Genomic DNA, 27,813 nt, shown 5'->3' with positions numbered 1-27,813 from the left:
ATTCCTCTAGTATATTTTCATCTAGACTTTTTTTTCAAGCTTTCAAGGTTGCTGGCATTCAGGATTTCCAACCCCTTTAATGCAATGATCATATATTTAATGCAGTTATTACATATTGTACGTATAAAATCAAACGATGCAGTTTGGTAAACTTCTTTGCAGAGAAATCTTTTTTGTCTTTTTTTTTTTTTTTTTTTTTTTTTAAGAGCCATACCCACAGCATACAGAAGTCCCTAGGCTAGGGGTCAAATTAGCGCTGCAGCCACTGGCCTATGCTACAGTCACAGCAACTCCAAGATCCGAGCCACGTCTGCAACCTACACCGTGGCTCATAGCAATGCTGGATCCTTAACCTACTGAGCCAGGCCAGGGACTGAACCCTCATCCTCATGGATACTAGCCAGGTTCGTTACCACTGAGCCACACTGAAACTCTAAGAAATCTTGTTAAGCTTTCTGGGTCATAGTTTTTATGACTTGTAAATGTGGCTTGGTGTATCATTTTATTTTAAATTTTGTCTCCTGCTTTCATAATCTCATCTGTCAAACTTTTTTTTTGTTTTCCAGTCGTACCTGAAGGAAATCTTAAAAGAAATCGGTATTCAGAATGTAAAAGGGATCCACAAAAACACTTGGGAGCTGAAGCCAGAGTACAGACATTATCAAGCAGAAGAAAAGAGTGATTAAGAAGACTCAGGCCCGCCTGTTAACAGAACAACTCAAGGGTGACGCGCTAATAATAATAAGCAAGCGGCCTTGATACCTGAAGACTTGAGCACCGTCTGTGTAGGGGGAAAATGACTGGTACTTTAATTTCTCTAGGTAAAGTTTTTAAACAAGAATTCTTGTAAAGTTGCTTAACTGATTTTTGAGGCAAAAGAACACATTTATTTATAGACTTAACTTGTATTAAACCAGATTATTCATGATGGGGTTCGAGGTTGGGGGTTGAAGAAGGTTTTTCTTTTTAAATGTTAACTTTTAAAATGTAAAATTAGGAGATGCCTCCCCGTCCCTGTTTCTCTCTGTGCCAAGAGAATGGCATAGCAGGAGAAAAGCAGTCAGCCACAGACTCTCAAAAGGAATTAAAAAGCCAAAGTTCCTTATTCTGAAATGGTCCAAGTATGAAGCTGTCTTTATTTTTTGTAACAGTTGGTTGTGTTTCATCTTCACACACGTTAATGAAAGGATAGCATTTGTGTTTGTACTAAGACAGCAGTTTTCGTCACTAGCTTAGTTTACCCCAGTGACATGAGAAATGGAAAAAGTCACGGTCACTCGGTCTTACTTTCTTCCTTCTTTTTTTTGTTGGGGAGGCTCTTAAAATAATTAGAAATTAAATACTGTTTCTAGTGTATAGTCTATCCAGATTATAAGCTTCTCAAAGACTGGCTTTAGGAATCCCTCGTGACTCAGCAGGTTAAGGGCCTGGGGAACTTTGGCATGCTGCGGGCGCAGCCAAAAAAAAGACTGTCTTTGACCCCAGATTTTACTGCACATTCAGGAGACATGTATTGACTGACAAATGCTGTTTATAAACTAGAGGAAGATTGGACAGCTAAGGCTGATATGTACAGACAGGTTGTCATTTCCTGGGGAATAAAAATGTTTCTTTTATCTTTCTTTTTTTAATTAATTTAAAGTAAAAGCAATACATGTCCATGGTTAAAGGTTTTCCAGCACAAAGTATTATATATTAGGCAATCCAAAAGCATACCTCGTAACAAGACCATCAAAACAAAAGAAGCTTTAAGAGTTCCCGTTTGGCCTAGCAGAAACTAATCTGACTAGAATCCATGAGGATGCAGGTTCGATCCCTGGCCTTGCTTAGAGGGTTAAGGATCTGGTGTTGCCATGGGCTGTGGTGTAGGTTGCAGATGCGGCTCAGATCCCACGTTGCCATGGCTGTGATGTAGGCCATCAGCTACAACTCCAGTTCGACCCCTAGCCTGGGAACCTCCATATGTCGTGGGTGCGCCACTTAAAAAAAAAAAAAAAAGAAGAAGCTTTCGCAAACTAAACACACTGGCAAGTTGCTTTTTACTTGTTCAGTTTATCAGCTGCTTCTGTATGCTTGCAACCAAAAAGCAGCAAATGCCAACAATTTTAAATGTTATGTAACTAAAACAAACCAAGGACATAATCTATGCGTTGAGATCGATGTTTTTCCCGTGTTACATGATTTTTAGCAATGGCACACCAGCATGCGGAGGCTGCCTACCACTGCATTAAGAAAACTTTTGTCCTTGCATTCCCACTGTAAATCAGGTCAATGGAGAAGGGTGTTCCCATTCCCCACCCGCCTCCAGTGGTCTTCCTCTGCCTCGTTGTGGTGCGGGAACCAAATGTTGTTTCCCCATTACCTTTCACTTCCCAGTTCCTCACGGCTCAGTGGCAGAAAGCAGGTGGGGATGGTGTGATAAATCTGCGGAGCTGAGAGTTCAGGACACCTGTCATACGCCTTGTTCATAGTGTACATCTGCCCCCCAAACCTCATCTTTTTGGATGGATAGTGCTGCCCTGAGCAGACCTGTGTCTCCTCTGCCTGACCCACCTTTTGTTTTTGTGGTGACAGCACCTGCCAGATGGAACTTGCTGGCAGCTGGTAGAGTTTCCAGGGCAGAGCTTTGTCTCATTCAAAGCTGTGCCTTAGTATTTTCTACAAAACCGGTTTCTTCATCTTATTTTGGTTACCTTGTGCCTCGTCACACTTGACAGTATCTGCATCTTAAAGACTTAGCTGTTCAGTAGGATAGCTCATCTACGTGGTAGACTGGTGCCGTTCTTTTGTGTGTGTGTGTGTGTGTGTGTGTGTGTCTTTTTGCCTTTTCTAGGGCCGCTTCCCGCGGCATATGGAGGTTCCCAGTCTAATCGGAGCTGTAGACGCCGGCCTACGCTACAGCCACAACAACGCGGGATGCAACCCACACCACAGCTCACGGCAACACCAGATCCTTAACCCACTGAGCAAGGCCAGGGATCAAACCTGCAACCTCATGGTTCCTAGTCAGATTTGTTAACCACTGTGCCATGATGGGCACTCCTAGACTGATGCCATTCTTGATTGATTTTTTGAAATTGCGTTCTTATTTAGTGCAGAAATGTAGCTTTTGGTCATGGAGGAGACTCTCCTTCCACCTGGGTTCCTTTTTCTTTATTTCAGGACTCTCTTGCTCTGATAAACATGGTTTTAGCAGCCAGAAATCCTGAACTTAGGACCACGGTGAGATGGAGAGAGAGGAAGGCTGATAAGGAGATGCACATCTGGTAAGATGTCACGTCCTAAGAGGACAGGAAGGCCGTGTGTGATAAATGAGGTTGTTAAACTCACCTACTGCACACACTTAGCGATAGCTTAACTGACAAAATGTAATAAGATCATGGTTGCTGAGCTTTAGAAAGATTTGAAATCACATGTTTCCACAGTAACATCTAAAGTTGATACGTCTTTTAAAACGTAAACAGGGTTTGCTCCATGGTATCAGAAGCAGCTCTCAAGAATTTCAGCAGAGTTACAATTGTTCCTTACAGTCTATGAACGCATTTTCTTTGAATCTGTTTTCATCGTTGTTGGTACATATTAGTGAAAATAAGAGTAAAAAGTGACTGGCAGTGTGTTAAATGCCCTAAAATATTATCTCACTTAATCCCCAGCGTTAGTGCTGAGAGGTAGATAATATCCGTTGTATAGAACCGTTTCCTGCCCATATTACCATGCGTACTGATCCCGCCATAGGGGGAGTCTGCGCTTGGGGCAGAGTGACTGTTCGAGGACACTTTCCCAAGAGCCCATCAGTCCCTCTGCCCCCAACCACACATCTTACCTCCAGACCAGGAAAACGGTTAGCAGCGTGGCAGCCAAATTGTCTTTGGCTTCCCTGCTTGAATCCAGACACCGAAGCGACCCTTACCCACAGGATGGAGATTAAAGTCCCGCCTTTAAAGTCAAGCTCCTTTTGGTGAAATTTTCCTCCCTGTTACACTCGAGGTACCCAGACAGGGTGTGCACCTTTAGAGTAGACTCTTCGAGCTCCGTCGGAGTGAAGAATCCGCAGTGACAGGTGACAGGAGGATGGGGCACTAGCTGAAGCGATGCTGCCTCAGAGTCCACCTTCACCTACTGCAAAGCCAGCTGTTGTCTCAATGCATTGGTCATTTTCCCTGGCATTTGTGTGACAGTCCAGGATGTGGTAAGCCGAGTATCTTTTTGGTTCAGTTTTCATTGCCGTGTGAGTCCAGAGTAGGTTCCTAAACTTAATGTACTTAAGAAGAGGGCCCAGAGAGCACATTGGAACCTTACTTGCTTCACATACTCCCATCCTGTCTTTCTCCTTCTTTCCTCTGAGCAGGTACCACCGTTCACTATACAACAGTGTGATGTAACATCTAACAGACAGCCCAGCAGAAATAGTACAGAAAATCAACAACTTCTGTCTGATTTTGTTAGAAATCCTGTAAATTAAAAGGACTCTTGGGAGTTCCTCTCATGGCTCAGCAGTTAACGAACCCGACTAATACCAGTGAGGACTCGAGTTCAATCCTGGCCTCACCTCATTGCCATGAGCTGTGGTGTAGGTCACAGATGAGGCTTGGATCCCGAGTTGCTGTGGCTGTGGTGTAGGCCAGCAGCTGTAGCTCTGATTTGACCCCTAGCCTAGGAACCTCCATATGCCACAGGGGCGGCCCTAAAAGGACAAAAAAATTTAAAAAATAAAAGGGACTCTTTCAGTGCTCTAACTGCCAATTTAAACTAGATGCTGTCATGTCATTTAGTCTTAAATTTTACAGTTTTAAAGAATGACTTCTTTCGAGTTCCCATCGTGGCGCAGTGGTTAACAAATCCAGCTAGGAACCATGAGGTTGCGGGTTCGATCCCTGGCCTTGCTCAGTGGGTTAAGGATCTGGCATTGCCGTGAGCTGTGGTGTAGGTCGCACATGCGGCTCGGATCCTGTGTTGCTGTGACTCTGGCATAGGCCGGTGGCTATAGCTCCAATTCGACCCCTAGCCTGGGAACCTCCACATGCCGTGGGAAGCAGCCCTAGAAAAGGAAACAACGATAATAATAATAATAATAATAATAATAATAATAATAATAATAAAGTGGCCTCGGAAGTCATGCATCACCTTTTTAACAAAAAAAAAAAAAAAAAAAAAAGAATGACTTCTTAGAGTAGATCCTGTCTTTAAATGTTGAGGTATGTATTTAAAAAGTCTTAAAGATAAAAGAGTTTTTAATTGTTTTATAAATATAAATACACCAAAGGAATATGTTGCTGGCCTAAATCTTTAATGTGATGTGGTCATGGAACACAGTGACTGTTTATTTGGCGAGTATTAGTTGATCCCAGGCATTGTGGATACAGGAGTACTAGGCATTAGAGGTGTTCAAAATCTAGTTGGAAATAGAGAATGTAGATGGATAATAACAGCATGTGGGCACAAAAGTGTGAACTACGAGTTGCAATCAGTCAGAATATTTCAGTTAATTCATTGTCGCCATTTATGCTTTACATGGATTTCCAGTTTTTAAAGCATTTGAATGTAGTAGTACGTACTTAATTTTAACACTTCCTTGGGAATCCCTGTCATGGCTCAGCGGAGATGAATCTGACTAGGATCCATGAGGACGCAGGCTTGATCCCTGGCATCGCTCAGCAGGTTAAGGATCTGGCGTTGCCGTGAGCTGTGGTATAGGTCGCAGACACGGCTGGGATCCCATGTTGCTGTGGCTGTGGTGTAGGCCAACAGCTACAGCTCCAATTTGACTCCAGCCTGGGAACCTCCATATGTTGCAGGTGTGGCCCTAAAAAGACCAAAAAAAAAAAAAAAATTAATTGAAAATAATTCAACCATTGATAATTCCTAAGACGAAAGGATTTCTGCAGTGCCTGAGTCATCGTTATGAGTACATACAGTGGATGTCAGTGATACATCGATCTCGTTACTAGAATGCTAAATTAAAGTGTTTACTGGGCTAGTCCTCATGACATTTAAGCCTTACTTCTTTTTGCCATTCTAATTTCTCCTTGAACAAAAGCTTCTGAACCGCTTTAGCCGTTTATTTGTTCATTCATTCAATGAAAACGCACTGAGTGCCCACTCCAGGGGTAACGATGGTGATCACGTGCCTTCCGTGCCACCAGTTCTCTGCCTGTGTCACTAAACAGGCAGAATAGCTTGTGTTTATTAGACTCTTACTGTGTGCCAGGCACTGTGCTAACTCACTTAGTCCCCACAACAACCCCACAGCATGGTTCTCTTATCACCCTTGTTACATTGATGTGGAATTCCAGGCACCGAAAGGTTACCAAGCCTGACCAAGGTCGTGTAGTAGTCAGGCAGAGTCCGATTCAAACCACAGAGCAGCACTCTGCGGCACGGGCTCCTGGTTACTATTACGTGCAGATAATGGGAGCTATGCTGCTGGATACCCAGAGCTGTAATCCACCTGCTCAGAGTCTCTCATGTTTGGGGGGCAGTGTTTTGTTGTTATTATTATTATCGAGGTGTAGTTGATGTACATAGCTCATGCTTGACTTCTCACTAACTCATGGGTAGCAAAGTCTCTTGCCTTTAGAGATTTGTTTTCACTCCTTGTTCAGGTCCTGGAGTTTCTTACTTGTGGGATGCTCTAGATTCAGATGAGGCATTTCCCAGGAATGAATATGCAGATGGCCAGTGCACCTGATTTGCATACATCCCTGAGCCCAGTGAGTGTTCAGTCCCAGGCTTAGGAAAGAGATGCTGCCTTGGCTGGTGACAGTTGAGGGGCTCTGCCATGGTCCAGTGAGCACAAAGGTTCTTTAACATAAGACCACAGGTACAGGGCTGAGCAAGTAAGACAGGTCTTTTCTTTCAGAAACTCACAGTGTCCTGGCTCAGTGGTTAAAAAAAAAAGAGGAGTTCCCGTCGTGGCACAGTGGTTAACGAATCCGACTAGGAACCATGAGGTTGTGGGTTCGATCCCTGGCCTTGCTCAGTGGGTTAATGATCAAGCGTTGCCGTGAGCTGTGGTGTAGGTTGCGGACACGGCTCAGATCCCTCGTTGCTGTGGCTTTGGTGTAGGCTGGTGACTGCAGCTCTGATTCAACCCCTAGCCTGGGAACCTCCATATGCCACGGGAGCGGCCCAAGAAATAGCAAAAAGACCAAAAAAAAAAGAGAGAGAGAAACAGTGTTGAAGAGGACTTGGAAGCAAATATATGGCAACATAGTATAGTAAGAGCATCAATAGAAATATAGGGCAGAATGTTTTAAGAGCTACTTGGATTCAAAGTCAGTGACTTAGGGAGTTCCCGTCATGGCTCAGTGATTAACGAATGCCGAGGAAGGGGCCCAAGAGATGGCAAAAAAAAAAACAAAACACAAAGTCAGTGACTTAGAGCAAAGTTGTTTACCTTGTGTACTATGTGACACATAGAAAGTCCTTTACTGGTTTCAGCTTTATCATATACAAAATATGTAAAATGTGAGTTCCCGTTGTGGCTTGGCAGGTTAATATTCCAACCAGTATCCGTGAGGATGCAGGTTTGATCCCTGGCCTCACTCTGTGGGTTAAGGATCCGCTGTTGCCACAAGCTTTGGCGTAGGTCACAGATGTAGCTTGGACCTCACATTGCTTTGACTGTGGCGTAGGCCACAGCAGTGATTCAGCCCCTTAGCCTGGGAACTTCCATGTTCTGCAGATGTGGCCATTTAAAAAAAAAAATATATATATATATATATATATAAATATGGAAATAGCTCAGAGTGTAAAATGATTAATTACATCTTTGGGAAATCAGGAAAGTCTTCTTAGAGGAGCTGGTATCGGAAGTGGGTTTGGGGGCGCTGGGGGGTTTTGGGGGTTTTTTGGGTTTTTTTGCTTTTTAGGGCCACACCTGCAGCATATGGAGGTTCCCAGGCTAGGGGTTGAATTGGAGCTGCACCTGCCGATCTACACCACCGCCACAATGCCAGATCCAAGCCACGTCTGTGACCTGCACCACAGCTCACGGCAACGCCAGATCCTTAACCCACTGAGCGAGACCAGGGCTCGAACCTGCGTCCTCACACATAATAGTCAGGTTTGTTACCACTGAGCCACAACAGGAACTCCTGAAGTGGGTTTTGAAGGGTCTGGGAGTTTAATACAAGTCAAGAGGCAGAGAATACACAAAGAACAAGGACCTTAGGGGAAGCCTTTTTTTCAAGGTGGTTGGAATGAGAACCCACACACGCCTTCACTCTTTTTACCCATAGCACTCAGTAGCAAAGGAGTGAGGCTGGGCAGGCTGAGTCCAGCCTGAGTCTGATGGCAGAACTTGGAGGTCAGGTAATCGCACCCTGACGTCCAAGTCAGGGGCCCGGAGGTGGAACGGACGTGGAACAGACGACGAGCTGGGCAGGGCTCACCTCCTTCAGTTGTACCCACAAGCTCAAAATGATGCAAACAACCCAGTCGCTTCGTTCCTTGTATCATGCTTTTCACTTTGATTCATCCCTTGAACACATTTCTTTAATGTAGTCCTATTAAAGCAGAAGATGAAACCAGCCTCAGTGAATTACGTGTTAGAGGTTTGAGGTCCCAGTCATTTACCCCTCACCACTACAAACTTTAACCAATAAAGATAAATAGGGAATAAAAGCTAAATGGGGTCAAATGATTTGGCTTTGGAGGCCCAATAACTCTTAGCTGGACTGGAGGACCTAGCTAAGAGCTGAGACTTAAGTATAAGTAGAATTTTCTCTACTTACCCTGTTCCTCGCTGACAACTGGCTGGCCACTGGTGGGAGGTTGGCCTGACTTACCATTTGCAGGTGAAAAATCTGGAGCAGCTGGAAGAAGACATCCAAATGGCCAGCAGGTACATGAAAAAAATACTCAACATCACTAATCATCAGGGAAATGCAGACCAGTGAGCTGAAGGGCAGGTCAGAACCACAGTGAGCTTTCCCCTTGCACCTGGTAGAGTGGCTGTCCTCAAGAAAGACAAGAGACGTGTTGGTGAGAAGGTGGAGAAAAGGGACCGCTTGTGCACTGTTGGTAGAAATGTAAATTGGTTCAGCCTCTATGGAAAACAACATTGAGGTTCCTCAAAAAAGTAAATGCAGATCTACCATATGATCCAACAGTCCCACTTCTGAGTGTATATACTAAAAAAGAAAGAAAGAAAACAGGGTATTAATTTATTGCAGCATTATTCACAGTAGCCAAGAAATGGAAACAACCTAAATACCCATCAACGGATAGAGAAGGTACGGCGTATATATATGTCTATGCAATGGGAAGTTATTCAGCCATGAGAGAAAAGGAATCCTGCCATTTGCAACAACATGGATGGACCTTTGGAGCATTAAGCTAGATGAAATAAGTCAGAGAAAGACAAATAGTGTATGATATCACATACACGTAGAATGTAAAAAAGCTAAACTCTGGAGTTCCCATTGTGGGTCAGCAGAACCAAACCCAACTAGTATCCATGAGGATGCAGGTTCAATCCCTGGCCCTGCTCAGTGCCGTGAGCTGCAGTGTAGGTCGAAGACAAGTCTCGGATCCTGCATCGCTGCGGCTGTGGTGTAAGCTGGCAGCTACAGCTCCTATTTGACCCCTACCCCGGGAACTTCCATATGCCCCTGGTGCGGCTCTTGGGGGGGGAAAAAAAAAAAAAAAAAAGCTAAACTCAAAACCAGGAAAACGGTGGTTACCATGGTTGTGGGGGTGGGGTAGGAGAAATGTGATGTTTAAGGACACAGACTCGTAGCTGGGAGTAAATACGACCTAGAGTAAAGAACATTATTATGTTAATAATCACCAAACTTGCTAAGAGACTAGATCTTAGTTATAAAACTACAAAAAGGTAATTATGTGATACAGACGCTAACCGTCACTACAGTGGCAAATATATCGCAAGATGTAAGTTATCACATGATGTTACGTGCCTTAACGTAGTGTTTTTATGTCAGATGCATTTCAGTAGAAAATAAAAAAATTTTTAAAAAAGTAGTTTCTGCATGAGCACACTTGTATATAAACACAAGAAAAAGGATGCACGAACACACACCAAATTCTTAACAGCTACCTGTAGGAAGGAGACTAGAATAGGGAGAAGGGCAAGGGGGGAGTTTGTCTTTATGTGCACACAGTCAGTCCTCTGTAGGAGTGTTCCTTGTACCTCACCAGCCTTATAAGGGGCTTGGGCACCCAGATTTTGGCATCCGAGGAGGCTCCTGGAACCAGTCCTCTGCAGATCCTGAGAGATAGCTCAGGTAATGGGACTATACGAATCATTTGAATATTTGAATGTACACACACACACACACACACACACACGTATGTTTATATGTTTAAAAAGGAGAGCATGCCTGCTCTGAATTAAACGAAGCTAAGGCCAACTCCAAAGGTATGTAATCCTCCGTTTGGAGCCTTGTAGGGTCAGGCATACCTAAGTCCTGCCATCAAGGAAGAACCTTTCCCTGGAGGACTCAGTGTGGGAGGGAGCTGGACTGCACCTCCTCAGACAACGAACTTCGCCTGCTGTGCCCTAGGTGCCACCCTAGCTGCTGACGCTGGGGAGCTGGGCAAGGCTCAGTTCTCAGCCCGGGAGTGCAGATCGCTTCTGTCAGGGAGAGAGGTGAGAAGGAAGTGGGTCAGTTCCAGCTCCAAAAGGGAAGAAAGTGCCGGGGTGCAACAACGCAGGCCTTGAATTAAGCGCACTGGAAGAGGGTCCACCAAAAATCAGCCGTGGGGAGTTCCTGCTGTGGCGCAGTGGGTCAGAGATCTGGCTTGTCTCTCTGGCATTGCCGGTTTGATCCACAGCGCGGCGAGGTGGGTTAGGGATCCGGCGTGGTTGCAGATGCGGCTCAGATTCCATCCCTGGCTCAGGAACTTACATGTGCTGCGGGTGCAGCCGAAAGGGGACAAGGATGTCAACAGTGGGTTGAGTCGTTGACATGCCCACAGTAGACTGGGAAGATGGGTGTCACTGAGGAAGGAGAAACCCATCGCTTCTTTGATTTGCCGAATGCACGAGAAAGCAACTTTGAATAATTATTTCCTACTGTAGTGGAAGTAAGAGATCTACTGTTTTTAAAGGAAGGGGAAAAAAAAAAAAGAACAAGGTCAGTTCTTGACCGTGTCCCCCTGAGACTGTGGAAAAGCTAAGGCCAGAACTGGAGTCAGCTGATGTCACCAGCCCCACAACAACCACTTTCTCACGTCTCATGCCTCAGGGTGAGGAGTCTGATCCCCACAAGTGAGTCGGGGATGGAGAGGAGGGCCCAGGCTCGGGCAAATGGACCGGTTCAGAAGCAGCTTCTGGAAGTAGTGAGTACTTATTATTCACCAAGCTTTGTATCAAAAACAGAAGACTCTTAATCACCTTCAGACAGGATTGGCAAGTGAGCTCTGAGGAGCATCAGTCAGCTCTGAGATTGCATTTTGTTAACCACCTACACAGAGATTCATCCAAAAGCTTGTAAACCTCTGCCTGCAAGCTTAGAACATTGAGAAGAGAACACTTCAGCATGTGGACGTCTCTGGTTAAATGCAGATGGATACCAAGTAATCAACTGGGAAAAGGACAAGAAAGGAAAACAGTATTGATTTTTTTTTTTTTTTTTTTTTTGGTCTTTTTTTAGGGCTGCACCTGCAGCATGTGGAGGTTCCCAGGCTAGGGGTCGAATTGGAGCTGCAGCTGCCAACCTACGCCACAGCCACAGCAACGCTGGATCCTTAACCCACTGAGCGAGGCCAGGGATCAAAGTCACATCCTCATGGATGCTAGTTGGGTTCATTAACCGCTGAGCCATGACAGGAACTCTGAAAACACTTTGAGAAAACACTTTTCTATTGGGCCCAATTATTGATTCCCCATGAAAAAAACCTGAATATGTCAGTCAAGGCGAGGCCATTGCATGTGCTAGAAAAGAATGAGAGGGGCCAGGAAGTTAGAACCGGGGTTCCATGTTCTCTCTTGCATCTAGTACTTATTTTTTTTGCCAGATTTTGTTTTGTTTTTGTCTTTTGAAAGCCGCACCCGCGGCAAATGGAGGTCCCCAGGCTAGGGGTTGAATTAGAGCTGAAGCTGCCAGCCTATGCCACAGCCACAGCCATGCCAGATCCGAGTCACATCTACGACTACACCACAGTTCACGGCAACGCCAGATCCTTGACCCACTGAGCGATGCCAGGGATCGAACCTGCAACCTCATGGCTCCTAGTCAGATTTGTTTCTGCTGCGCCATGACAGGAACTCCTTTGCCAGGTGTTTTTAGGCAGTTGCTATCCCTGGTATTCTAGGATGGAGAAACTTGTGGTTTAGGGGAAGGGGCTAGAGAGACACTGCTCAGCAGAAAAGGGTATCTGTACATGGGGAGAAGTTGGCAAAGATGATCTCTGATGTCCTTTCCGATGTTAAGATTCCATATTTCTTTTTTGGTGGGAGGGTGAAGGGGAAAAAATAGCTTTTATTGTATTGCCAGGCGAAGCCACAGCAGGCTAATGCCCTAAAGACTGTACCCCCACCCCTTTGGGGAAGCATTGCAGGAGTTTTATAGTCTAAAATGAGAAAAACAGGTTTTAAGATAAGAATCAGGATTGGGGCAGACATGCTTTCTTCTTTCTTTGGGGGAATCTTAGTCCTCCAAGCTGGCATCAGGAGATCTCAGCATGATGCTGGTGGTGGTTTTCTGGGTTATTGCCTGGAATAACAGTACTGGTGTCTGGACTCACTGAGGTTCAGGTTCTTCATGTGTCCACACAGAAGGAATTCAGCAAGAGACCAAGTGATAGGCAAGAAATAGATTTATTAAGATAGGGCGCTTGTGAGAGCCGCAGGCAGGCAAGGAGGCTCTGCCAAGATTCCCTATATCTACACCCTGTCTTTCTCTCTTCCCCCCCCCACCCCGGCGCTTGCCTGTTGCTCCTGCCCATCCCAGGAGCAGAGAGGGGTTTATTGTTTCCCCTCGGAGCTTCTGCACATGGCATGGGCCACAGCCGCAGCACACGCTGCGTGGACACATGGACTTCCCGCCGGGGACAGGATGGCAGGCACCACACAGGCGTGTGGGCCCGGGGAAAGACCATTTCACGACTTGGTGTTGCAGCACCGCCGCCCCGCTGCGGGCCCCCCGCCTGCTCTTGTCCGTCGCCCAGGCCTGACTCGGCTCCGCTCTACTCCAGGCTCCTTGTTTGTAAGAAGGAAAAACCCACTCCGGCGGGCTAGAAGGCAGGAAGGACCCGCCCCTCTTCCCTCCCTCTCGGGGGCCACGTGGTCTTCGCCGCCGTCCGCCTCCGCCCTGCGCTCCGCAGCCTTGCCTGCCCCGCCCCCCAGAACTGCCGCATGCGCTCTGTTGTCTCCTGCTCCAGCCTCCTTTTTCCAGACTTTGCAGCTCGGGGGCCTAACTTTGGGTCCCGTCTCCTGATTTCCACCAAGAACCTGATTGCTTCCCATCCACAGAGCCCCCTCCGGTACAAGGACAGGAGAGGTTCCCAAGGAAGCCAGTCTGTCTAGCCAAGCCCCCCGGCCAAAGCGACCTCGGGGGTCCTCGCTGCCGCCGCGGTGTATCGCTGTGCCTCAGGGTCCACACTGAAGAGAGAGCCCTGCCAAGATTCACCAGCGGCCCCGGCTAATGGCTGGGAAAATTACAAGAAAAAGGCCTTCCAGATTTAACGTTCCTGTGATTCTCCTGTAAAGATAAAAGGGTGACGTGCTCACATTGCAGGTTCAGCTAATACAGGACCATTTCACACATCCAATTAGCAACGATAAAAATACGTGATTCCCAGCTGAGAAGGCTGAGGTGCTACTTGGATTCACACCGTTTGTGAATGTGCACTGACAACGCGCTGTGAACATTGCAGTGGAGCGGTTCTTCTGTCCCCAATCTACAGACCCAGAGACCTCAAAGGCACAGAGAGGTGAACCGTGCCTCCACCCCCACCCCCGCTTTCTGTGGCCGAGCTGGGGCCACTGAGCGCTCCTGCCCAGCGCCACCGCCTCTCAAGCCCATCTAGTCGCCAACAGAATCACTGGGGGGCGAGCACAGCGTGCGGAGTCCTTGGCACTGCCTGAGAATCGAAACACCCCTGGAAGGGAGCTCTCGCTCTTTGTATTAATGCACTTCCACAGTTATTTCTGATGATCAGCCAGGTCTGGAAACAGTTGCACTCCTCAAGACCTTTTTTTTTTTTTTTTAAGTTACACCTATGAAAAATAAACTGGGGGGGGGTCTTTTTTATTTTTTATTACTCAATGAATTTTATTACATTTATAGTTGTACAGTGATCATCACAATCCAATTTTATAGCATTTCCATCAAGACACTCAACCCAGAAGTAAATAAGGGTGGTTGTGTTTTCCTGGGCATAGGAAAGTTCCCAACTTCCCTGAAAAATCGAATTGGTGGTATGTACGCACCACACCCACACACCGCTGGCCCTGAGAACGGGAGGATGAATCCACACTGCCCGTAGGACATGGACACCTTAGGGGACCTCCCTGCTCTCCTCTGCAACAAAGACCAGAATACCCCTCCCTGCCAGCACCGGAGGGTGAGGTCAGAGTTTGCGGCTTTTGTGGCTCGGTGCCTGCCGATAGTATGTGTCCAGTAAGTGTTTATGGTGGAATCTGGTTCCAGAGAGTGGTCACCAAACGATAAAGGGAACACGCACTTGCCATCTTTCAGTTCTAGCCATTTCACAGGAAATGGCCCAAAGCACTAACAGGGATGAAAGCGGAAGACCTAGGAAAATGCAGTACTGGAGAACGGCAATTGTTTTTGATCAAACAGGCCAAATAGCAACTCAGTGTAAGATAAAAGGTAAATATCGACTGGCCCTCAAGCCTTGCTGACTGGTTTACAACCCTGTGGGTTCAGGTGCCCCAAGGCCAGGTCTCCCCTTACCTGCCTGGGACACTCACCTGCCCCATTGGGGCCACCGCAGTGGGAGAACCTGCCCTACATCCCCCACCTCCTGCCGGTTTTCCTACCAAGAGCCTCGGAGGAGTGAGTGTCGCAGTGTAAACATGGGAGCAGGAAGACGGGCCCCCTGTGGGCTGTGCCTTAATTTAGCCTCCACAGCACCAGGCCAGTCATTTGGGATTTTAGGTCCCTTGGTTTCCTTCAACGTCTGCTCCAGTGTCCTTCCTCGTCGAGGTCTCTGACTCGCATGTCTGAGGAGATAAGAGCGCTAAGAATAGATGGAGAAAACACATCTTCAGGTCACCCCTTGGAGGGCAGGTGCTTTCAGTGGTACCCTGCCTGCTCCGGGTACGGAGTGGGGAAAACCAGACGGTGTGTGATGTTTGGAGCTCTCCCCGGGTCCCTGCCTTCACTCGCTTTCCTGACACAGAAAAGTAGATGCCTCTGAACTGGGGGACCCTCCACACGTTGGGGAACAAGGAATCTGGGCACATCTTTGTTTTGATGCAGTAGTTAGTTTCTCACTCCTTGAATGAGCCTGATAGGAGAACTTATTCCAGATCATTTTTGTTTAATGATGAACACACCTTCCTGAAAGCAGTTATTTGCTGCCTTCCATCCACATTGGGAACCAAGCTCACAACTCGGTTATTTATCCAAGCAGGGGCTACACCTACACGATCTACTTTGGGTTTGGAGAGGGTGGGGCTGCCACAGCTCAGGAGGACTGACTCGCCAAGCTCATCTAAATCGGGGAGAAGAGCCAGTCCAGCAGGCGGGCTGAAAACACTCCGACCGCCCTCGGAGCTCGCGGTGGTGGAAAACAGCTGAGAGCCAGCAGGCAGCGGGGTCAGCCCGGGGGCTGTCTTTCTAAGCGTCTGGCTCGGGGACCTGACAAAGGAGATTTAGATGCTCTATCAGTCAGGCCTGCAGGCTTCCCCTAGTTTTTCTGGCACCTGGCACCATCCCCTCACCTGGCTGCAGAAATAGCTCATTCCTCAGAGTTCCCATTGTGGCGCAGTGGTTAACGAATCCCACTAGGAACCAAGAGGTTGTGGGTTCGATCCCTGGCCTTGCTCAGTGGGTTAAGGATCTGGTGTTGCTGTGAGCTGTGGTGTAGGCTGGCAGCTACAGCTCGGATTCAACCCCTAGTCTGGGAACCTCCATATGCTGCGGGAGAGGCCCTAGAAAAGGCAAAAAGACAAAAAAAAAAGAAATAGCTCATTCCTCTAGAGGGGTGAGGTGAAGGGGGGCAGTGCTGGCTGAGAAGCTAGGGGTTCCCATCAGGCTTTCTTTAACCTGGGTAAAGGGAAGTTTGAGGTCTGGCAAAATCTCCGTTTAGGTCAGGCCTCATGGTCCAGAATTTGGAAGAAATTAAAAGAACCTTTAGGAATCAGGCTGTGGAAATATTCAAACTAATGTTTAAAGAAAACCTAGCTCCTAATCGCGCTACTTCAGTTTAGCTTGCAGACGCACTGTGAACCACCCCAATCTCAGAAAATGTTTGGGATCCCTGAAAACTCCTGAGGAGGGGCTGAGAGGAAGGAGCAGGGCTCTGGGGCTGGAACCTTGGCTCAGCCTCCAGCTGTTTGGGGACAGCCTCTCTCTGCATTGGCACTTCTTCCTACCTTACCGAGTTTCCTGTCAGCCAGGCTGTCAGCCAGCACGCAGGTGTTAACGACTTTATTAGCGTGGCCTTTCAGTTGCAAATGACAGACATTCAAACCGCCTTAAAAAATAGAGCAACTCTGCCCCCCGTGGGATACAAACGCAGTGGTTTATTGATGTACTTTATGGCCCCATTTCTCGAACACTCATTACACAATGTCGTAATTTCTCGGAGGCGTATCAATAAAGAGCTAAGCTCACGCCGTGCAGGTCATCACATTCTGAGACTAATTCAGTCCAAACACTGGGCTTACAAAGCCGACAGAGCTGGTACGTGTCCTGTCCGTGGTTCCCAGATCCCCACGCTTTCAGAGCTCTGACCTTCTCCTTCTCCGCGGCATGGTGTCCTGTCACTCTGCTGGCAGACATGCTCCAGGGGACTCGGGAGGGTTGGTCGGGCTGCTGTTTTAAATTTCCTTCTCTAAGAAGCGCTGTTAGAGTAACAATTACCGAGAGATGTGAGAATGATCCAGTACTGGCCCTGCTCAAACTCCTAGGCCCTTGGGAAGGATTCGTGGGATGGCATCTGCTCTTGAAGCTCAGACTGCCCTGCCTGGCAGGCCACCAGGCAAGGGGAGGAGGGGGACACCAGGGGCCACGTGAGGAGGGCACGCATGGGTTGCTCCCCCTACCAAACTGGCAAGTGGAATCAGTGTTTGACCCTTAGCTGGCACAGCGCTTGGCCCACAAGAGACATCTGATAAATACGTGTTAAATGAACACACTGATAAAGTTGAGAGCTAAGATGGAAACGGACAGGAACAGTAGAACAGAGATGTTGTGAAGAAAGAAAGAGCCGGAGTTCGTAACTTATACGGGGGAGGAGGGAGAAGGAAGATCCAAAATGAAATGATAGGGGTTTTTCTCTTTATTTACTGTGGATTGATAGGGGAAAGCCTTGGCAGTTGTTTGGACTTGACTCTGAACTGCAGTCAGGGCACTCATGTTGAAGGTGCGGAACTAGAGACTGGAAGTCCAGGGACAGCAGTCGATGACATGGAAGTGACAGTTGTTGGAAGTGGAGGAGTTGAGCAGAGGAGAGAGACTGGGAGAGTTTGGCAGGTGGTGGTGGTTGATGAGACTGGTGGTGAAGATTGTATTTATTGGGGAGTTCCCGTCGTGGCTCAGCGGTAGTGGACCCGACTGGAATTCATGAGGATTTGGGTTTGATCCCTGGCCTCGCTCAGTGGGTTAAGGATCTGGTGTAGCCATGAACTGTAGTGTAGGTCACAGATGTTGTTACAGCAGATACCCAGCAGCCCTGTGCTGCAGGCGTATCAGCTCTGGCAACAGCCCCGTGGCTGTCGTGTACCAGCTCCAGTAGCTCTGTGGCCGCAGTGGATCAGCTCTTTTACCCGGCGAGAAACCAAGGGAGCACTCGGAGAGTTGGAGAACTCAGGTTTATGACGCCGGCGGGCTCAGACGAGATCGCTCTCCAGAGTCTGAGCCCGGAAGAAGGGTTTCCCAAGGCTTTTCTGGGCTACGTCTTCCGGGTCCAAGCTTGACTAGTTGGACTGGAGTGACGTCAGGCAAGGGAGTAGATGCGGAAACAAATTTACAGAAGCAGATGCATGGGGGAGGACTGGTTGGGGCAGTTGGCTAGACTTTGCTTAGTCATCATGGCTGGGGTCTCTTCTTTCTACATTTTATTGGGACATTTTCTCCTACATTTTATTGGGACATTTTCTCCTACAGATCTTGCTGTGGCTGTGGTGTAGGCCAGCAGCTACAGCTCCAATTCGACCCCTAGCCTGGGAATTTCCATATACCTCAGGTTCGGCCCTTAAAAAAAAAAAAAAAAAAGGTTGGAGTCCCCATCGTGGCTCAGTAGTTAATGAACCCAACTAGTATCCATGAGAAGGCAGGTTCGATCCCTGACCTCACTCAGTGGGTTAAGGATGCTGTGAGCTGTGGTGTAGGTCGTAGATGCAGCTTGGATCTGGCATTGCTGTGACTGTGGTGTAGGCCAGTGGCTACAGCTCCGATTCAACCCCTAGCCTGGGAAATTTCCATATGCCACAGGTGTGGCCCTAAAAAGCAAAATTAAAAAAAAAAAAAAAAGATTGTTTTTATTTGAGATGCGGGGAGCTGCCCCCCCCCGCCATGGGTAGTGTAATCATCCCCCCCACCCCTCTGAAGTGGCCCCCACTTCACACCATGTGCCAAAGCTGTGCGCAGGAGTGCCAGGCACGCTCGTAACCACGTACCACACTTCAGCTCCAGGGCATGCAGGATGGGTTTGGGGCTTGGGGGGCAAACCTTGGTCTCCCTTAATTGAACTTGAGCAGCTGAGGCCGGCTGCGTTTCCTGGGTGAGAGAGTCTTAGGAGTCATGGGCAGCTAAGTGTAAACCCCCAATTTAGCCATCACCCCTGTGCCCAGAAGCTCTGTAGAGGCTTAATTCTGACCTCTGTTGGAGGAAACTAAGACCCTCCAAAAGGAGTGAGTTCTTCCCAGCTTTCTGCCCATCGGTGCCCACTCTGAAGGAATCCAGCCAGCAGCCTGCGGGTAGCCTGGGGCAGAGGAGGCCAAGCAGCCACTGGCTTGATCTGGCCTCTGACTGGTCTCCCAGGGCCCCACAAAGCCCTTACCTGTCTGTCTGCTGCGTCTACATTTACCCATCAGAGCTTTCTCCTCCAGGGTCTGCCCCCAACTTCTACTTCGCTGCTCCCCAGGGGCCGTCCCCACAGCCCTCGGCCTCCCACATGTCCCCAGCTCCCCCTCAGCAGCCCCTCAGTCCCCGCATTCAGCTGCCTGGAGAAACCTCCCACTCAGAACCTCCTCTGATTGGCCATTCCTGGGAATAATTTGTTTAATTTTTAAATAGATTCCTCACCCCTGCCCATCAAGAATGCATGTCCCAGGAGAGGCAAGACAGGGGTAGGGGATTAAGAGGGACAAACTACTGTGAATAAAATAAGCAGCAAGGCTGTATTGTACAGCACAGGGAATATAGTCAGTACTTACCCTAATTTTAAGTAGAGTATAATCTGTTAAAGTATTGAATCACTATACTGTACACCTGAAGCTAGTATAATATTATAAATCAACTGTAATTTTTTTAAAAAAGGAATGTGGAGTTTCGTGGTGGCCTAGCGGTTAAAGCATCCAGCATTGTCACTGCCGTGGTACGGGTTCAGTCCCTGCCCTGGGAATTTTTGCATGCTGTGGGTGCAGCAAAAAAAAAAAGACAAAAAAAAAAAAAAATTGCAGGAGTTCCCGTCGTGGCGCAGTGGTTAACGAATCCGACTGGGAACCATGAGGTTGCAGGTTCGGTCCCTGCCCTTGCTCAGTGGGTTAACGATCCGGCGTTGCCGTGAGCTGTGGTGTAGGTTGCAGACGTGGCTCGGATCCCGCATTGCTGTGGCTCTGGCGTAGGCCAGTGGCTACAGCTCCGATTGGACCCCTGGCCTGGGAACCTCCATATGCCTCGGGAGCAGCCCAAGAAATAGCAACAACAACAAAAGACAAAAGACAAAAAAAAAAAAAAAAAGCAGGTGTCCCTTATAGAAAATTGAGAAAGTATAGAAACATGTAAGAGAGGCAGAAAATAGATTATCTCTGGACTAAGTAGATAATTAAGCTTCTTCATAGAGGTTAACATTTGGTCTTGTTTGATTCTGAGCCCTGCTTCTTACTATAGCTGTGTGACCAGAGGCCACTGACCTACCCTCTCTAAGCCCGTCCACATAGTAGTGATGCTGCACGGATATTATAACATTGAGGATAAAACGAGCTCATACTTGTAGCGCACAGTAAGGCTTAACAGATGGTAGGCACTGGTATCAATGGTAGCTGCTCTTGGAGTTCCCCTCGTGGCGCAGTGGTTAACGAATCCGACTAGGAACCATGAAGTTGCGGGTTTGATCCCTGGCCTTGCTCAGTGGGTTAAGGATCCCACATTGCCATGAGCTGTGGTGTAGGCCGGCGGCTACAGCTCTGATTCAACCCCTAGCCTGGGAACCTCCGTATGCCATGGGAAGTGGCCCTAGAAAAGGCCAAAAGACCAAAAAAAAAAAAAAAAAGAAAGTGGTAGCTGCTCTTGGGATTAGATGCTCAGGACATGGGTGGTGTGTCAGTTGCTGTCGTCCACAGCCCGCTTAGCACCCTGGGCGAGGGCGCTCTGGGCAGGACAACAGAGTAACTGCTGCCGCGGTGCTGACAATGCCTCTGGACTTAAACAAGCTCCTGGTGCGGGGTGGACAAGTAGGATTGGGTCCCGCAGTGCTGGTGGCCTCCCTCCAGTCATATGGGGCCTTGGGGATTCTTTTCTATCTGCTCATCCTCACCAACCTCTGTGCATCACTGCTTGGCCCTCTGCCACTTTTTTTTTTTTTTTAATAGGGCCGCACTCTTGGCATATCGAAGCTCCCAGGCTAGGGGTCGAATTGGAGCTACAGCTGCCAGCCTACACACCAGCCCCAGCAACATGGGATCCAAGCTGCCTCTACAATCTACACCACAGCTCATGGCAACGCCGGATCCCTGATCCCCTGAGCGAGGCCAGGGATCGACCCTGCATCCTCATGGTTCCTAGTGGGATTCCTTTCGGCTGCATTACGAAGGGAACTCTGAGAACAGCATGAAGAGCCACGTTTCCGTAAACACCAGGGATTAGCAGTCGCACCCTCGCCTGTTTACCCACCTTCAAATATCCACGCAGTGAGCTCTCTCCCTTCGCCGATAACCAAAAACAGGTTTATTTCTACCTAAGAAAGCTCAGGTTTTTACTTTTTGTACTTTCTCCTCAGACTTTGAAGGGGCTCTCTGTGTCATGTAGAAGTTCCCAGGCCAGGGACTGAACCCATAAGCCATAGCAGTGACTCAAGCCACAACAGTGGATCCTTAACCCACTGTGCCATGGGGAACTCCTGCCTGTTCATATTTTTGTTTGGTTCAGAATCTTGCTGTAGGATCCACTCCTACATAAAGGCTTCTCCTTCTTTCTACCCACACAACTGTGAACATTTAACTCATTTGAAAAATTATGCCTTGGAGTTCCTGTTGTGGCTCAGAAGGTTAAGAACCCAACATAGCGTCTGGGAGGATGTGAGTTCAATCCCTGGCCTCCCTCAGTGGGTTAAGGATCCAGTGTTGTGGCAAGCTGTGGTGTCGATCGGAGGTGCAGTTCAGATCTTGCGTTTTTGTGGCTGTGGTGTAAGCTGGCAGCTGCAGCTCCAATTTGACCCCTAGCCTGGGAACTTCCATATGCTGCAGGTGAGGCTGTAAAAGTAAAAATAAAAATAAAAATTTAAATTGTGTCTTGTCATAGCTATACATATTGATACCACACCACTGTGCGTAAGGCGAGAAGATCAACTAGCACCAAGGACTTAGGAGGAAAGGCAGCAGTCCCTAGAGCATCCCACCGCCTCCTCCCCAGTCTCTTCTTATCTAAACCAGGACTTCCTCAACTTTTTGTTTTCCTGAAGTTTAAAATGCCTTTTTTTTTTTTTTTTTTTTTGGTTCCCCTCTATATCTTGACCCTCAAGTGTTTTCAAGTTCTCAATAATTCCAGAGTTCCTCTTTCCCATTTGGAACCGTCAGTCATCTTTCTCCAAACTAGATTATCCCTCTGTCATCCTGGGAGTTCTCTCATCACTCTTTTCCTTGTTGTTGTTTTCATCCTTAAGTAACTTCCTAAGAAAGGATTTAAAGGAAGTAAGTGGTCTCCTTTATTAATTAATAACTCAGGGGAGTTCCCATTGTGGCTCAGCAGAAACAAATCTGACTAGTATCCATGAGGACACGGGTTCGATCCCTGGCCTTCTTCAGTGGATTAAGGATCCAGTGTTGCTGTGTAGGTTGCAGACGCAGCTCGGATCTGACATTGCTGTGGCTGTGGCTCCAATTTGGTCTCTAGCCTGGGAATTAACATATGCCACAGCCATGGCCCTAAAAAACAAAAAAAAATAAATAAAAATATAAAAATATTTTGGCTCCAAAAAAAAAAAGAGTTCCTGTCGGAGCATAGCAGAAAGGAATCCAACTAGGAACCATGAGGTTGCAGCTACAGCTCTGATTCAACCCCTAGCCTGGAACTTCCACATGCTGCAGGTGCAGCCCTAAAAAGCAAAAAAAAAAAAAAAAAAAAGAGAGAGAGAGAGAGATTTCCTCATCTTTATCTTCCTATCCTTCAATTAAGAAGATTTCCATCTCCAAAAACTCGGTTCTTCTTTGCCTTTTCATGTTTCCTAGCTTCGTGTGCTGATTTTACAGATGCTCTATCTTTGTCACTTCCTCTCAGGACAGTAATTAGAGGGCACTGTTTGCTGTGGTTCTTTTCTGTCCCCTGAATTAGGTCTCTTCTCTGTTCGTTGTGAAATTCCTCTTTCTGTTTTCCACCGAAGACTTTCTGGATGATTCTTGCTTATTTGTTCACATTTTTTAAACAAGGGAATTGCACGATTGATTAGGAGCTCTGGTGGGGGGCAGGACTTTCAACTAACAGACTCTGCTTGGTGGCCATCAGGTGGGAAGCTGGCCATGGTTCTGGAGATCCTGAAATGCCAGCATATGGAGGACCTAAATTTGAAACATCATACATTCTGCCTGATGTTCCTAGAGTTTATCCTTTTTTTTTTTTTTTTTTTTTGCTGTTTGGGGCTGCACCTACAGTATATGGAGGTCCCCAGGCTAGGGGTCAATTCAGAGTTGTAGCCGCTGGCCTACACCACAGCCACAGCAACGTGGGATCCGAGCCACATCTGCGACCTACACCACAGCTCACGGCAACGTGGGATCCTTAACCCACTGAGCAAAGCCAGGGATCGAACCTGTGTCCTCATGGATCCTAGTTGGGTTCATTAACTGCTGAGCCATGAAGAGAACTGCACATCCAATTTTTTAAAGAGAAACGTCCCATGCAACGTCATGTGTTTTAGATGGAGAGATAGATCACCTCACAACTACCCGGGAAAGCAAGGGTTATCCCCATGTTTCAGAGGGATACGTTTAGCCTTCGAGAGGTTCCGAAAAGCTTCCAGGGTCACGCAGCCCCTGGGAAGGGACGGGAGAATGAAGCTCGGGTCTCTCGAACTCTAGAAGTCACGTGCTCCTACCACGAGAGGTGGATGGTTTAGATGGAGCTTAGTTTACCCCCGTTCCCCACAGAGGCTTTTTGTTCGGGTCTCTTAGAGAAACTGGAGGGTCTTCGTGTTCAGAGAGTCCCTTGGCCTTTAGCCTCTATTCAGTCTTACTCTTTATCCTCTGAAGAAGCAGCTTGATTCCCTGGATGTTTGTTAAGCTGGACTTTCTTGACACAAAGCGAAGCTCTTGGCTTGGCCTGGCCCTCTCAGGCCCTTTCCCACCAAAGGTCCCTGCAGAGGGCCTTGTGCTCAGGTATGTTTCTGAAGCCAGGGCCATTCTGTTTGGACTGTTGCAGCACGGTTTTGTGCTGGGGTCAATGACAAAGCTGTCAGATGCCTGAGCACTGCCTCTGCTGCTGACAGAAGCGCACGCGGCGGGGGTGGGGGGTGGGGGTGGGGTCTGCTGAGTGATTGTCCTGGCGTTTCTTAGCTTTTTAATGTCACTCAAAGTCACTGTGAATTAGAACCGTGAGTTCTCAGCCATTCGCCAGTTCTGAGGCTGCTCAGAGCCTCTCTGCTTCGAGCCCTCATTTGTGAAAAGAGAGCTTAAGAACCCACTCCAGGAGTTCCCATCGTGGCACAGTGGTTAACGAATCCGACTAGGAACCATGAGGTTGCGGGTTCGGTCCCTGCCCTTGCTCAGTGGGTTAAAGATCCGGCGTTGCCGTGAGCTGTGGTGTAGGTTGCAGACGCGGCTCGGATCCCGCGTTGCTGTGGCTCTGGCGTAGGCCGGTGGCTACAGCTCCGATTGGACCCCTAGCCTGGGAACCTCCATATGCCGCGGGAGCGGCCCAAGAAATAGCAACAACAACAACAACAAAAGACAAAAGACAAAAAAAAAAAAAAAAGAACCCACTCCAGGTCTTAGTCAGGGATGGCTAGTGGCAGATCCTACAAGAAAAGTCTGGCAAAGTGATCCATGACTCCCTGAATGACTTTATTGAATTTCATTGTGTAGTGTAACTCGTCTTCTGGAAAGAATGCAGGCCGAAGGTGATGAGAGCATGCCCAGCCAGAAAGGAGACAGCTTCTCCCGAAGACATCAGTTTTTACACTGTGAGATGTCATACGTATACACAATAGGGCAACATACACACCAGCACACACCTCTTCAGAAACTGTTTTCTGGGGAGATCCTGTCAGGCTCAGCAGTAACCCAACTGGCATCCTTGAGGACACGGGTTCGACCATCCCTGACCTTATTCAGTGGGTCAAGGATCCAGCGTTGTCATGAATGAGCTGTGATGTAGGTCCAAGACCAGGCTCGATCCCGCGTGGCTGTGGCTGTGGTGTAGGCCGGCGGCTACAGCTCCGATGTGACCCCTAGCCTGGGAACCTCCATATGCCGCAGGTGCAGCCCTAAAAAAAAAAAAAAAAAAAAAAAGTTAAAGTTTAAATACGCATACTGAAAACCAAGTGAGTGGTAGCCAGCCTCCAAGAGGCTCTCCTCTGGCCTCCTGAGGGTCACACCCTTGAGCTGTCAGTCCCCTCCGGCACCGCATAGGGCTGACTCACAAAACTTTTAGGATGCTGAGGAAATAAGGGCGTTGACTTCCAAAGATAGGCCACTGGAGATAGTGTGGTTTCTACCTCACTTTCTGTTCGATCTCACTGTGGGGAAAACCAGCTGCCTGTTGTGGGGACACTCGAATAGCCCTATGACCAGATCCAGGAATCGAAGCCTCTTACCACGAGAATGAGCCTCTTGGAAGTGGATCCTCCAGCCCAGTCAGACATTTGCATGATTGCAAACTCAGCTCGTATTTTGACAACAACATGTTCATGAAACAGGCCCCCCAGCTGAGTCACACCTGAATTCTTGACCTATGGAAACTGCAAGGTAATAAATGTTTCCTGTTGGGTTTTTTTCATTTTAATTTTTGCTTTTTAGGGCCACAGCCACGGCCTGTGGAGGTTCCCAGGCTAGGGGACTAATCGGAGCTACAGCTGCCAGCCTACACCACAGCTGCAGCAATGTCAGATCTAAGCCATATCTGCAAACCTACACCACAGCTCATGGCAACGTCGGATCCTTGACTCACTGAGCGAGGCCAGGGATCAAACTCACAACCTCATGGCTCCTAGTCGGATTTGTTTCCACTGCACCACAACGGGAACTCCTCTTGTTTAAAAACACTACATTTGAGGGTTATTTGTAACCCAACAAGAGATAATTAATACAATGAATCACAGTAAACAAGATGAAAGAGATTCTGATATGTATTTGAAAATAAAAAGAATCCCATTATTTATTTGGAACTTTTTTTTTTTTGTCTTTTCTAGGGCCGCATTCACAATATATGGAGGTTTCCAGGCTAGGGGTCGAATTGAGCTGTAGCTGCCGGCCTACACCAGAGCCACAGCACCACGGGATCCCAACCGAGTCTGCAATCTACACCACAGCTCACAGCAACGCTGGATCCTTAACCCACTGAGCAAGGCCAGGGAGCGAACCCGCAACCTCATGGTTCCTAGTCGGATTTGTTAACCACCGAGCCACCACAGGAACTCTGAAACTTTTAACTTTAGAACGTATGACACGGTTCTCCTGATTAAGTAGAGCTCATTTCAAGCATTGTTCTCCTCCGTGGATGTACACACCCCCTCATTCATACCTGTCCATTTGTTGGGCTGTAGTTACCCCTTTTCTGGGATTTCCATTGTCTGCGGTCTCTCTAAGAACCCCTGAAGGCGGCCAAGTTGAGAGGAAACTTGTGACTAAATAGCAACACACCGCAACTGGAGATGAAGTCCAGATCTTCTAATCCCCCAGTGAGCATTAGCCCAGCCATCTTCCAGTTCCTACTGATGGTCCTAAGTTGTCAGTCCTGCTTCTCCATGCCACTTTCCAGGAAGGCGACCTCTTAAGTGTTGAAACTGTCATGGGGTCCATCTGGCTTTCGAACTGCAACTTGCAGTTTTTAGGACGCAAGCTTGGACGCCCTCTGGTGGCCATAAGGAACTACACCACCCAAACATTTCTGGGCCCTTTGTAAGTACCTTGGCCACATTCCTGTGGATTTAATGAAATCCGTTTTGTTTTGTTTTTTTCTTTTCCTTTCTTTTTCTTTTTTTCTTTCTTTTTTTTTTTTTTTTTTTTTGCCTTTTGAGGGCCGCTCCCACGGCATATGGAGGTTCCCAGGCTAGGGGTCTAATCGGAGCTGTAGCCACCGGCCTAAACTAGAGCCACAGCAACGCCAGATCCGAGCTGCATCTGCGACTTACACCACAGCTCACGGCAACGCCGGATCCTTAACCTACTGAGCAAGGACGGGGATCGAACCCAAAACCTCTTTGTTCCTAGTTGGATTCGTTAACCTCTGAGCCACGACGGGAACTCCAATGAAGTCCATTTTCTAGACATACACTATGGATGCAGCAGCTGGGAGTGTGACTTCCCCAAAAAGAAAAATTGACCTACATACCTTTTTGTAACCAGTTGCAGATATTTTTCATTCCTTCCCACATTCATCTGTACGTCAGTGGTGCAACTAGTGGTTTATGGTTATTGGCTGAACACATTTTAACAAAATCATAACAATCCCTTCACCCAGTCGAATTCTCTTGGGAAGTTTTGGAGGAGTGGTTGCAGAGTTTATTAAATTTTTCTTGAGGGCTAGACTAGCGACAGCCGACTCAGCTTCTCTTGTATTTTCATGTTGCTGGTTTCCGATGCCTTTGACACAAGATTTGAGGTATTAACTCTCAGTTTGTTTATCCTCCCCACCCTGCATCCCTACCAAGTCATCATCTTCCCTGCCTTTGTCTTTTTTAAGGGGGTAGGAAAGGACAGGATAGAGAGGGCAAAACAGAATCACAAGATAGGAAAGGGTGATAACAGGTGCAGGCATGAAGCGCTTCACATAAATGAAGGCAGTTCCGTCGTGATGCACATGGCACTTTGTGCTGTATTTAATATCTTCAGAAGGAACAAATTCATAATAAACATGCCTACCACTTCGGCCATCTGAGAATGCCCACACCATAAATTAATAGCAGAACTAGACTCCGCTTCCATTTATACCCAAAGGAATGCGTTTGGTAGCTTTCCGCAAAGACATATTTGGAAGCAAAACTGCCTCCCTCCACTTAGCCTTCAAGCATGTCAATTATGAGATGCTCGGCATCCATCCACCTGGCTTTTGTAAATGTTCA

The 27,813-nt window shown here is 47.7% G+C and overlaps 1 protein-coding gene and 1 long non-coding RNA gene across 4 annotated transcripts in view; one reads left to right on the top strand and one right to left on the bottom strand.

Annotated features, from left to right (window-relative positions):
* Positions 1–27,813, bottom strand: part of LOC146398584 (uncharacterized) — a 182,972-nt gene that overhangs the window by 11,526 nt on the left and 143,633 nt on the right. The window lies entirely within an intron of this gene.
* The window catches only part of GTF2F2 (general transcription factor IIF subunit 2), a 206,927-nt gene that overhangs the window by 155,613 nt on the left and 23,501 nt on the right, over positions 1–27,813 (top strand). Inside the window, exons 8-9 of one of the 3 annotated variants that reach the window (XR_014818865.1) lie at positions 567–821; positions 3,163–3,266. Coding sequence is in view for 1 of the 3 variants with exons in the window: in NM_001243628.1 (NP_001230557.1) it covers positions 567–686 (120 nt within the window). In the remaining 2 variants the exon portion in view is untranslated. 3 annotated transcript variants of the gene reach the window in all.

This window comes from Sus scrofa, chromosome 11 (assembly GCF_054392235.1).
Source record: "Sus scrofa isolate SSC_HxYL_T2T_F1_AM1 chromosome 11, Sscrofa_HxYL_maternal_Yorkshire_Landrace_v2.0, whole genome shotgun sequence".
NCBI lineage: Eukaryota > Metazoa > Chordata > Mammalia > Artiodactyla > Suidae > Sus > Sus scrofa.
The sequence above is the reverse complement of the archived record's forward strand: the minus strand, read 5'-3'. Positions and strand labels throughout refer to the sequence as shown.